Genomic DNA, 12,272 nt, shown 5'->3' on the forward strand with positions numbered 1-12,272 from the left:
ATATTTTACTTATTTTTTTCACTGTTTAAATTTCTTCTTCAATTGCGAAGCAAACACGGTGTTGATGTTAGGGTGGCAAACGTGTCGAGTCGAACCGAGTTTTAGTATGTTTAGATTTATTTATTAAGATTTTAATGAGAATGAGTTTGAGTTTGAGTTCGAACTGAATAAAAATTTAAGGGAAGGGGGGCGCACATTTTAAGCTGTTTTGGTTGGTGATTTGTAGAATGATTTGATAAAACAAAAGAAGAAAAAATTATGTAAAATTAGATGAAATAGCAATATATTTTACTTATTTTTTTCACTGTTTAAATTTCTTCTTCAATTGCCAAGCAAACACGGTGTTGATGTTAGGATGGCAAACGTGTCAAGTCGAACCGAGTTTTAGTATGTTTGGACTTATTTATTAAGATTTTAATGAGCTTGAATTTGAGTTCGAGTTCGAGTTTAAGCTGAATAAAAATTTAACGAACCGAGGTCGAGCCGAGTTGGCTGAGCTCAATTGGCTTAGGCTCGACTCGAGCTTAAGCATGTTCATGAGCCTTAACGAGCCAAAAAATTTATAAATTCATATTTACATGTGAGACTAAAGTTACAACTAAAATTTTGATTATACGATTATATATACAATATAGCCTGTGTTTGGCAAGTAGAAAAAACAAAATAGGCTATTTTAGCCATAACAAACAAAACATCACATCCAACCCATAATCATTACATTCTTCTCTCACAAAAAAACTCAAAAAAGCCAAAAAGCCAAAAAGTCCTTCCCAAACCAAGCTTTTAAGCCCAGGCTAAAATAGCCAAAAAAGCCAAAAAGCCAAAAAGCCAACCCACTTCCCAAACGGAGGCATAAATAAACATATTAAAAAAAAGTTCATATTTTACATAGTTTGGGAAGTTGGTTTTGGTGGGTTAGGGGCTAAAATAGCCAAAAAAAAATAAAATAGGCTATTTTAGCCACAAAAAACAAAACATCAAATCCAACTCATAATCATTACACTCCTCTCTCACAAAAAAAGTCAAAAAAGCCAAAAATTCAAAAAGTCTTTCTCAAACCAGGCTTTTTAGCCCCAGGCTAAAATAGCCAAAAAGCTAAAAAGTCAAAAAGTCAACACACTTCCCAAACAGAGGCTTAAAATAATAATATCTACTACCACTATTACATAAATGTACTATTTATAATTAACTATTATTTATATTTATATTTTTTAAATATATAAATAACATATTTCTCTTATTTTTTATATATATTTTTATATTATTTAATATATAAATAATAAATATTAAACGAACCAACTAACAAGTTAAATTTTAAAATATTTAGACTTATTTATTAAAAATTTAACGAGTCCGACGTCGAACGTAAAAAAAAATTAACGAACCAAATTTAAATAAACTTTTACCGAGTCAAATTTAAACCTATTTACGAACGTCCCTGTTTATTGACCGTTCTAGTTGATGAGAGATCCCCGCCCCCACCAATTGATGTGGGTAGAGTACTTGCAAGTTGCGGGTTGGATTGTTATTTGCCACCGGAACGAATAATAATGCTTGAGATCATTAAAAGTGATGTTTTAAAAGTATCATTAATGATGTGATAGTGGATGGGATCTATTATTTGTGTCTTATATTTTTTTTTTTTTGATTAAAGTGTTTGTCAACACCACTTTTAATGAGATGTATGATTACTCCCGTATGGTTTGGGTTGACCAAATTTCATCGCATCTGATTAACCACAATTTTGAAGTTGACGGGCTGCACGGATTTTGACAGATAAATAGGAATCGGATTATTTGAACAAATCTTAATTTCATAAAATAAAGGGTAAATTACAATTATAGTTAGGATTTGTTTGAAAAGTGGGTTAATTTTTTTGGCTATTTTAATTTGGGGTTTAAAAAATCTCGTTTGAGAATGATTTTTTAACTTTTTATGACAGTAATAATATAATGATTATAGATTAGATGCGATATTTTATCTTATTGGACTAAAAAATTTATTTTATCTTTTTGTAACTAAAATAGTCCCAAACCCACCTAACCCACTCTTCCCAAACAAAGCCTTATCGGGTTTGATTAAAATATAAATCGTTTCTGTAGTTCTAAAAATTATATTATACCCCTTGAGGTTTCTAATTTTATAACAAATCGTCTTTTTTATTAATAAATCATCCAGTCAATTAACAGTTTTTAATAATGTGATAAATATGTTTCAATTAATAATTTAGGTGATTTTATTATTGTATAGGAGAACAATTATGAATTTCTTTTTTTTGGTTAATTCTGTTAAATAAATTTTTTAATAAGGGGATATTTATAATTTTTTAAATTATAGGAAATAGTCTATATTTTAAGTAAATTTCAAGGATGTATTTATAATTTACCCTAAAATAAAATAAAGTAGTGAAACAATTCTAAAAGTAAAAGCCTCCCTTCAAGTTTTGATAGTTTATTATTGAACAAATAAATAATATATACATATATTAATATTTATGGAACCGAAACTTAATTTTATTAAATTGCTAAATTTGTATCCATTTGTCTATTACATTGAAATTGGGGCAAATTATACTAATAGTGCTTATAGTTTGGGCCTTATATCATTTTAATTTTCAACTTTTTAATTGTGACATATTTGACCATAAATTTTGAATATTATTTCAAATAAGGACAATTGAACATACCATTGCTTAATTTCAAGGACAAAATCGTCAATTTGATAAAATATAAACTAATATGATAAAAATAAATGTCAAAAAAATATTTTAAAATATTTTAAAAATTATTTCTACTCATCGAAAATAAAATTATGTAGAATTAATTAAAATTACATGATTAATTTTTAAAAATTAAATTTACATAATTATCATCCAAATACATAATAAAAATTAATTTGATAAAAAAAAATAAATGTCTAAAAGATTTATTAATTTTATATAATTTTATCTTTAGTAGTTAGAAATAATTTTTAAAAATTCAAAAATAATTTTTTGACATTTATTTTTGTCAAATTAATTTATATTTTATCAAATTGACCATTTTATCCTTGAAAAATCCAATAGTATTTACAATTGTCCTTATTTGGAACAAGATTTAAAATTTATGATCAAATGTGTCACAATTAAAAAGTCGAAGATTAAAATAACACAAGACCCAAACTATAGGACCATTAGTGTACTTCACCCTTGAAATTGTCCACTTAAGATTCAATTGAATCACGTTAGATAAGTTGGACGGATGCTTGCCAAACACGGGGTGTTTGGAATTGTCCACTTAAGATTCAATTGAATCACGTTAGATAAGTTGGACGGATGCTTGCCAAACACGGGGTGTTTGGAATTGTCCACTTAAGATTCAATTGAATCACGTTAGATAAGTTGGACGGATGCTTGCCAAACACGGGGTGTTTGGTGGAGATTATAGAAATAACTTATAATTTATTTTAATTTGAAAGTTTATGACAAATTATTTAGTGTAACTTTTACTTATAACTTACTAGACAGAAATAGTTAAATAAATTAAAAAGAAAATTATTTTTTAAAAGTTAGAAGAGGGGTGTTTTTTATTTTTAATTTCTGATTATCAATTTTTAACTTAAAATAATCTCTACCAAATCTTGGGCCTAAACTAATGAACAATGAATAACTTTTTGAATTTTGCAGAGATGGGCTATTGTTCTTAGCTGATTATCAAAATAGCCCTGATCTTACTTTTTCATAATCAATAATGTCAGGTAGTTTAAAATTTTGTGGCTCAAATGGCTCAAATCACTCAAAACGACGTCGTTTTGAGTGTAAATGAGTGTAAAACGTCATTTTGACAGATTTGAGCCATTTGAACCACAAAATTTTGAGCTACCAAACATTTTCCTTTCACAATTTAACAGAGAGGGTTTTTATTTTTTATTTTTATTTTTGTTTTTGTTTTAGGACCATATTAAGCGGAATAATTGAAGACACTATAGAAGAGAAAATCACAAAGAAAGGACATTTTAGGGAAATAAAGTTACTTGCAAGTTTATATTACTTTGGATTCAGATAACTTTATTTCTACTCATTAATTTATCTTAGTACACATACTTAATGAACACATTTTCAATACACACATTATAAAAATATAAATTCTTAGTACACATCTCTATACTTCAATATTACCCTCATTTAGGCTATGTTTGGTTTCAATGTTTGAATCAATTTTTTGAAATTTTTTTGAAAAAATTATAAATTAATTTGACAAAAATAAATACTAAAACAATATTTTTTATTTTTTTTATTTTTTTTTGCCCCTAAAAAGATAAAACCATATTGAAATGAGAAATTTTTATTTATTTGTTTTTAAAAACATATTCTATAACTAGATTATTTTTAGCTTATTTTTTTTATTCACCCACTTCTTTATTGTTGTTGCCACCACTTTCAGCCCTCCATTGCCGCCGCCGCCGCCGCCACTTTCAACCCTCTATCACCACCATCACCGCTACTTTTAGTTCATCCCCCTCCATCTTAGACCTCCACAGCCAACCTTGAGTAATTCGCGGAAAAAGAATTGTGGGAGTGTATGATTCATAGCGAAAAGTGATCGTAGGCGAAAAGGGAAAGAGGCAATAGGAGGGGATGGCAGATAAGAGAGGTGACACTAATGATAGAAAATGATTGTGATGTTTTAGAATTAGAGTTTGAGTACAAGAAGATGAGAGTATTATAATATTTTGGGTAAATTACAAATACATCTATGAGATTTGTTTAAAATATAAATTGCCCTCTATGGTTTAAAAAATTACAAATACCTTCCTGACAGAATTTTTTATTTAACAAAATTAATTGAAAAGGTAAAATTTCTAACTATTCACCTATGCAATAATAAAATTATCTAAATTATTAATTGCAATAAAATTTTAACATTATTAAAAACTGTTAATTAACTTTATGATTTATTAATAAAAAGACCTATTTATTATGAAATTAAAAACTTTAAGGGCATAATGTAATGTCTAGAACTATATAGAGTAATTTGTAATTTAAATAAACATCAAGAGTGTGTTTGTAATTTACGCTAATATTTTTATTTTAGAATAAAATGGTATTAATAATTTTTTTTATTAAGTGTGTGAATTGAAGAGAACTAATGTGTGAAAATAAAATTACCCCTTGGATCCACATCCTTCCAAATTGAGATCCAATCCAGATCTCCATTTTGTGGTGGAAAATCAATGTCACCAGTTTAAGTGATCAATCCTAGCCACATTACAAAGTCCTTACTTAAAACTCATAATTAATATCTCAGTTTATCCATTGAACTAGAGAAAGAAGATATAAAAATCTTCTCAATGGAAATATTTTCCACCCAATTTCAAACCATGTTATCTATAGTGTCAGATTTTTCAGTAATTGAAAATCTATTAGCTTTTCAAAATGTCTTTAAAAAAAAAAAAAAAAATGCAGAGAAGGCTTCCAAAAAACCTCAATTCATGTCCAAACCAAACGGATGGCAAATCCTGCATGAAAAATGCTCACAGCCTCTCATAAGAACAATGCCTCTCTGCAATTCTCAGCCTCTTTGCATAATCTCAGGACAATAATTCAGTATTAATATGTCATAATCTTTAACTCGCCACCAATTTTTCAAGTTACATGTACACTATATACTATATATATCAGATAAAAATAAAAACAAGGATATGAAATCTCATTTTTAAAATGAAAATCAAACACCTTTTTATCGCAGCATCAAAGTAGTTCGAGCGCTAAAACATCTCAAACTCCATATGCTCTCCTGTACTTTTAAACTCTTCCTGACACCTACCGCTTTCCTTATTCTGCGATGCTGACATGTCAGCAAGGACATTCCCAAAATCAAACACCTTAGGCAACTCTGGTGGAATTGCACATCGTATCAAAGCCCAATTAAGGCCCTCGAAAAACGAATGCTGCTTAATCTCAGCTGCCCCTTTCACAGACCCTAACCTATTCTCGGGTTCCTTCACCAACAGCCCTCTGATCAAATCTCTCGTATGAGAACTCACAATGGGGCTCCCGGGGAACTTGAGACTATGTGACACGACATTTGACAGCGTGTCCTCGTTTCCAGGTCCCTTGAAGGGTGTCTTACCGTATACTAGCTCATACAGGAATATTCCGAAAGTCCACCAATCGACGGCACTCCCGTGACCCTCTCCTTTGATGATCTCTGGAGCCAAGTATTCGTGGGTCCCAACAAAGGAATTGGACCGGGCACTTGTCGGCTCAGCTACAAGCTGAGGTAATGGGCTGACTTGGGCTGCAAGGTCGGCTTTAAGCTTTCGGGTTTTTGTTGCAGCGGATATAAGCCTAGGGGTGAAGCAGGGGACTTGCCACGACGGTTGGAGGCAGAAAGGGTGTATACAGCTTGATTCCGTGCATGGGCTTGATTCCCTTTTAGGAGACTCGACAGTTGGTGATGATTTGAGCAGTGTAGGATTAACAGCGCATCGGAGTGACAAGTCAAAATCCGAAAGCATGATGTGACCATCTTCCCGGACCAGTATGTTTTCGGGTTTTAAATCTCGGTAGACAACTCCAAGCATGTGTAGATACTCCAATGCCAGGAGGACTTCGGCAACATAAAATCTGCATGAAATTCGACCGGAAAATAAAATAAGACAAGGGATAAGATAATTCATGGATGAAACAAACTGCAAATCATTTCATAAAATTGAACAAAAATATTTATATGTAAAATATGAGATTTTTTTATAACAAATTTTTTTTGGCCACATGAGTAGTTTATGGTAAGGTTCACCACACTACCTCTACTTAAATGGAACTGAATTAAAGAGGACTGAGCTCTTACTATCACCAACAGCAATGCCACTAGCCACTGCGCTAGCAAAGCCCTGCTGTGGCCACCAACGTTACCACTTCACCCACCAATAGAATCTTACCAAACACCGTGAGGGCCCATCACAAGGTCTTCCTCCAATGGTCATGCCATGTTAGGAGGAGAGGAGAGGTAGACCCAGAAAATACAGGATGCCGAAGCAAGAGGCAATGACCAAGAGTGAGTTGTCATTATTGCCGGTGTCAAAGCCCCCCCTAATTCAATTGCTTCTAGTCTAATTGCACACACAGAGACAATGAGAGAGGTGGAGTGATGAAACCTAACGCGGTGTGAGAGAAACAACAAGGGATGTGAAGTCAGTGATGATTCAAAAGGATGCAATCCATGTCCAATGTCAGCAAATTCAAGGTTTAGATGAAACAGACACCCAAATGCAGAACCACACACTGGTAGTTGTGTACATTTCACATTCATGTATCAGCTGAGGGAAAGAAAAAAAAATCATTCCTACGGTGGTGGTGGCCTACCCATTTTATTGACTGACTGACTAGCTCGAGACAACCACTTTGTGCACTATGCCAAAGATTAGGTGTGTACCTACCTAATCTTTGCCCTCTCAAATACACATTAATACGTACTAATTGTGCGTTGTCTTTTACTGAGGTAAGAGCACTTGTAGGGTACAAAGTTCCTCATTTCCATTGAAATCAATGTAGGCACAAAAAGTGAGCCTTATGGATTTAAACTTCCCCACTAAAGATGACAACAGTACATATAAGTACACATGGTCAGCAAATAATTTTTTAAAAATAAATACTAATGGTCAGAAAATAATACCTTGTATTACTATTATTGTCCAATGCACACATTCAGCCTTATTAAAACTGTTCTGATACATAGAACAGGGAGAAAAAAAAGAAAAAAAAAATGATGTGACAACGTACATGTATCATGGGAAATTGCCAAGTTAAATGCAAGATCCAACCCAAATCATAATGTCATTTTTCTTGTTCCTGAATGGTCCTCTAAATCAATTTAGGTTTATGCTCTAATTTGGGCAAATATCCACTCAATTTCTATTTGCAGATATTCCATTAATCAAATTCAAATTCAAATTCTCACTCTATATTAACAATAAAAAAAAGTTATGATGAATTTTGAATTTCATTCAATTTACACTTGTGTTACTATTTGATGCAGAAAAGTATGATTACATGATACACATAATAAACCCGTCTATTCAATCAGACATGTTGCAGTAATGTGTTTAAGTATACAGCTCATCAAATATAAGATACTTTATTATGACATGGGAAGAAAATGCATAAATTATCAGTGATGAACTTCAACATGAAAATTACCTTGCAGCTTGTTCAGAGAAACTCTTGTTAGGTTGCTTTTGCCGGAGCACATGCAGATCTCCACCGGGACAATATTCCATAACCAAGCACGAGAATTTATCTGCGGTAAAATGAGCAAATAGTGTAGGGAGAAATGGATGATCCAGCATTTGCAGTATCTCTCTTTCAGTTTGAGCCCTAGCCATTTTCTTCCTGCTAACCAAGAACTCATTGTCCATAATTTTCAAAGCAAATAGGCAGTTTGTGCCCGTTAGCTCAGCAAGGTAAACAGTCCCAATGTCCCCACTACCAAGTTTCTTAATTAGCTTGAAGTGTCTCAAACCTAAGCTGCTCCCATGTTGCTTCTGAACATATCGAATCGCTTCCCATCTCAAGTCTTTCGACATGTGTGGTCTATACCCACTGCGGCTCGATCCACTTAGAGTGCTCTCCTCACTAATACTCGTACTACTGCTGTATTCACCGATGCTACTCTTCGAGCTTTGAGAGAACTCCCCCTTTTCTCTTGACCTTGAATTTTCATCCGATTTCGAAACTACAGTCTTAGTTCTGTTACTAATATTTGAATTCAAAACTGGTTTACCAGGACCAGAGTCTGTAGCATTTGAACTGACTTCACTGCTAACTTTTGTAGTGGTTGATACTGAAGATTTCTCATTTTCTTTACTAGTAATAGGACCCAAGTTATTATCTACACCACCATTGGATTGATTGGAGCTGCTAGGGACAGAAGTTGAATCCTGTTTTTCTTTATTTTTAGCAGAGTTCTTGTTCCTGAAAACGGGTCTGATTATATGTCGACTAATGCTTGCAGATTTGTTAACATTATTGCTAGCGTTATTGTCACTAGACGGGGAAGAAGTAAAATGCAACTTGCCTTTCTGTTCCTTGTCTGGTTCTACTGGTTTGACCGGAACTTCAGCTAAGGCAGGAACAATCTCATCAACCACTGTCTGTTTCTCACTCGCGTGAGTGCTAGATGAAGAACGTGTCAATTTCGGCTTTCCATGCCGCCCTAACTTGGCCAATGAAATTTCATACCCACCATGATTGGGCAAAGGAATAATCTCATCCTCTCCCATTAGAGCACTTTGGTTCAATAGTTCCACTTCAGGTAATTGGCCAGATTCAGACATTTTCTCAGAGAAATTCGATGTGCTTCCTTCTGGAACAAGTGAGATTTCCACCAAGTTACCTTTACCTTCATTAAGGGCTAGGCCAGATTCTCCAGCTTCAACTACCACCGACCTATACAATCTTTTGATAGTTCCTGCTTCTGAGGCCCTTGATGAACCTCCTGGTTTTGATAACCGTTTCATAGCTGCCATCTCCGATGCCTGGGAGATGCATAACCCTCTCAATGCCTGTTTCAAACTCACAGACTCTGAAATTCCAATTCCAGAAGCTTGAGACGAACCAGGTCTCATTGGTCTTTTCATGGCACTCTTCCTTAAACTGTCTTTACAAACTTTCTGCAACAGACCTGAACTCCTACCAGAAGTCCTGACGTCTATTCCCTCGAAAAGTTGATTAATATCGTCCTCTATAGAACATATTTGTCCAGGCTTCAGCATATGACGCTTTCCATCATGTTCATCCATTTTCAATCCTGAATCAAACTCTTCCATTGATTCAACAATTTCAGAAGTACCCATATTTACTGGATTCATCTATATACTACAAATTATGGATGTGGTGCTGCAAGGTTATGCTAACCCATTTTTCAACAAAGCATTTCCCGGGAAAAGAACCACATAAACGGAAAAACATGCCACCTATCCTCCAAAGTTGTTTGTGATCATACTAAATCCCAAAATTGAAAGACATGCTAAGATCTCTAGACTCCATCTAATATTCAGCATCCAAATCCTGCCAAAGTTGCCAAGTTTCAGATAGATTCAAATTAAGAGTAATCTCTTAATTCTAGAAGAAATATAAATTCTCATAATCTAGTAAAAATATGCTTCAATACCAATTTCCCTTCCAGTTTAACATAGAAAAACCCACAACATGAACTAAGCTCATTGTTTCTCAATTTTCAGGTGTGCAGTTTGTGCCCATGATTTGATTTATCAACTGTCTAAAACTAATCTTAGCTTCAAAATTGGACCATGGGCAGAGCCAGTGTACGGCAATGGGCCAATGGCCAATGGAGGTTAGTTGGCCACTTAGGAAAATTCCAATTGTATATGGGGTTTTTAATTTTTTTTAAAATTTTTCCCTATAAATTTTTTAAAATATTATTTTACCAGTTAGTTTAAATTTTTTCAATTTTCCCACCAATACATTCTGGAAAATATCATTTCTATCCATAAGGCAATAAATTATTAAAATATTATTTTACCTATTATTTAAAAAAAAAAATTTATTTTCCCTCACTAAAATTCTGGAAAATCATTTCTATCTGTAATTATTATTAATTTTTTTTTTTAATTTGCTCATCTAAAATTTTGCTTTTACCCCCTCTCGAATTTCCAGACTGGCCATATATATTTGGGATTTTCATCATTTAAATTTTGGATATCAGATTGTTAAATAGGAAAACATAAATCCTGATTCCACCATGACTGGGACTACCCTGATCGATAGATCATCACAACCCAGTTGAAGAAATTTGGTTCAACATATAAAAAGTGAATAAACAATCTACTGACACCAAAAAGTCGTATTTTTTTGGATCAGAATTCATCAAAATGAGTAAATCCGTAAAAGGTTAAAAAGAGAACTGAAGATAAAAGTTTGATCAAATTCAATTCCAATACATTTAAAGAAAAACATTAAAAAATATATCTTCATTCAGAAGTACACAGAGGATACTAAACATCAATAGAGATTTGATCAAATTCAATTCCGGTAAATTAAAAACAAAAATAAGGGTCTAACAAGAACATCAGCACAGTCACACAGAGAGAGAGAGAGAGAGAGAGAGAAGAAAAACAAAATGCACTTACCCAAAAATCAAGATCAGAACCACCCAAACCCAAAACACTGATACAGCGATCAAATAACAGTTCAACCAAGAGGTGGGTGTTGATGAGGTGAATGTAATTGAAATGGAGAGAGAGAGAGAGAGAGAGAGAGTAGGACTGTTTAGGGCACGAGAGAGAAAGGGTATCGTTGCTTGGGGGATTGAATGAAGAGAGAGAGAGAAGTTGAAAATGGTTAAAGCATTAGCTGAAAATCACGAGAAGTCACACTGTTCCTTTGCTCCCTCTCTAAATTGGCGGAAAATGAAAAGTTGAGAGAGAGAGAGAGAGAGAGAGAGAGAGAGGGTTTTAGGAGTGGTGGAGTAGCTTGGTAGGGGTTAGAGTGTAGACCATACAGATATTATTAGATGGGGGTATTTATGTTCATACTCATAATATTCATATTCATACTCATATGGTTGGGATAGTCGTTGGTCTGTCTCAGCTTGAAGAGGTTTCATGGACATTAGGACGAAGAGGTCACTCCCACCTACTTCTTTTCTTTATTTTTTTTATACTTCACTATTGGATGGTGATGCTGCCAAAGTTATGTCATCTTTTATTTTTTTTTATCTGCCAATTTTACTTTTTTTATTTATTTTTTTGAATAAATTTTATGTGCATGAGAGAAGAGGAAAGAGAAGGTAAATTATACTCACAACACCCTAAGATTTGTATTTATTATAAATTTTTCCCAAGGTTTGATTTTTTTTTTTTTTTAAATGCTTGCTTTACCTTCACTTTTCTCTCATTATATTACATTATTTTTGTCTCTCAATACATACAGAGATACAAACCAAGCATTCCACCCTTGCAGCCTGTTTGATTCCGAGATAATGATATAGGATTGGACTATTAATTCCTACTAAATTCATATTCTTACGTTTGGATCACACAAATGACATCCAACTTAGTAATACGTAGGACTTTTAATCCCACAAAATTATAGTATATTTAATACAAAAAACGAGTAGGTATATTAACAATCCTACACATAATTATCCTATGAGATTGTTAATCCTATAATATTGTTAATCCCATCACTAATACTCCAAGTAATCAAACGGGCCTTACAATATTACTCTATTTTGTTTTATCACTCTCTCTTTATCATTTTTTCCTCTTTC

At 33.1% G+C, this 12,272-nt stretch overlaps 1 protein-coding gene across 1 annotated transcript; it reads right to left on the bottom strand.

Annotated features, from left to right (window-relative positions):
- Positions 1 to 5,557: 5,557 nt before the first annotated feature.
- On the bottom strand, positions 5,558 to 11,679 carry LOC114308826 (serine/threonine-protein kinase D6PKL2). Its single transcript, XM_028254496.2, has 3 exons — positions 11,131 to 11,679; positions 8,180 to 10,048; positions 5,558 to 6,607 (listed from the first exon to the last, which is right to left on the bottom strand). The coding sequence occupies exons 2-3, from the start codon at positions 9,847 to 9,849 to the stop codon at positions 5,746 to 5,748; spliced, it is 2,532 nt and encodes an 843-aa protein (XP_028110297.1). The 5' UTR covers positions 9,850 to 10,048; positions 11,131 to 11,679; the 3' UTR covers positions 5,558 to 5,745.
- Between the last annotated feature and the right edge of the window lie 593 nt (positions 11,680 to 12,272).

The sequence above is a fragment of the Camellia sinensis genome, chromosome 14 (genome assembly GCF_055761805.1).
Source record: "Camellia sinensis isolate YWXY chromosome 14, ASM5576180v1, whole genome shotgun sequence".
NCBI classification, from domain to species: Eukaryota; Viridiplantae; Streptophyta; class Magnoliopsida; order Ericales; family Theaceae; genus Camellia; species Camellia sinensis.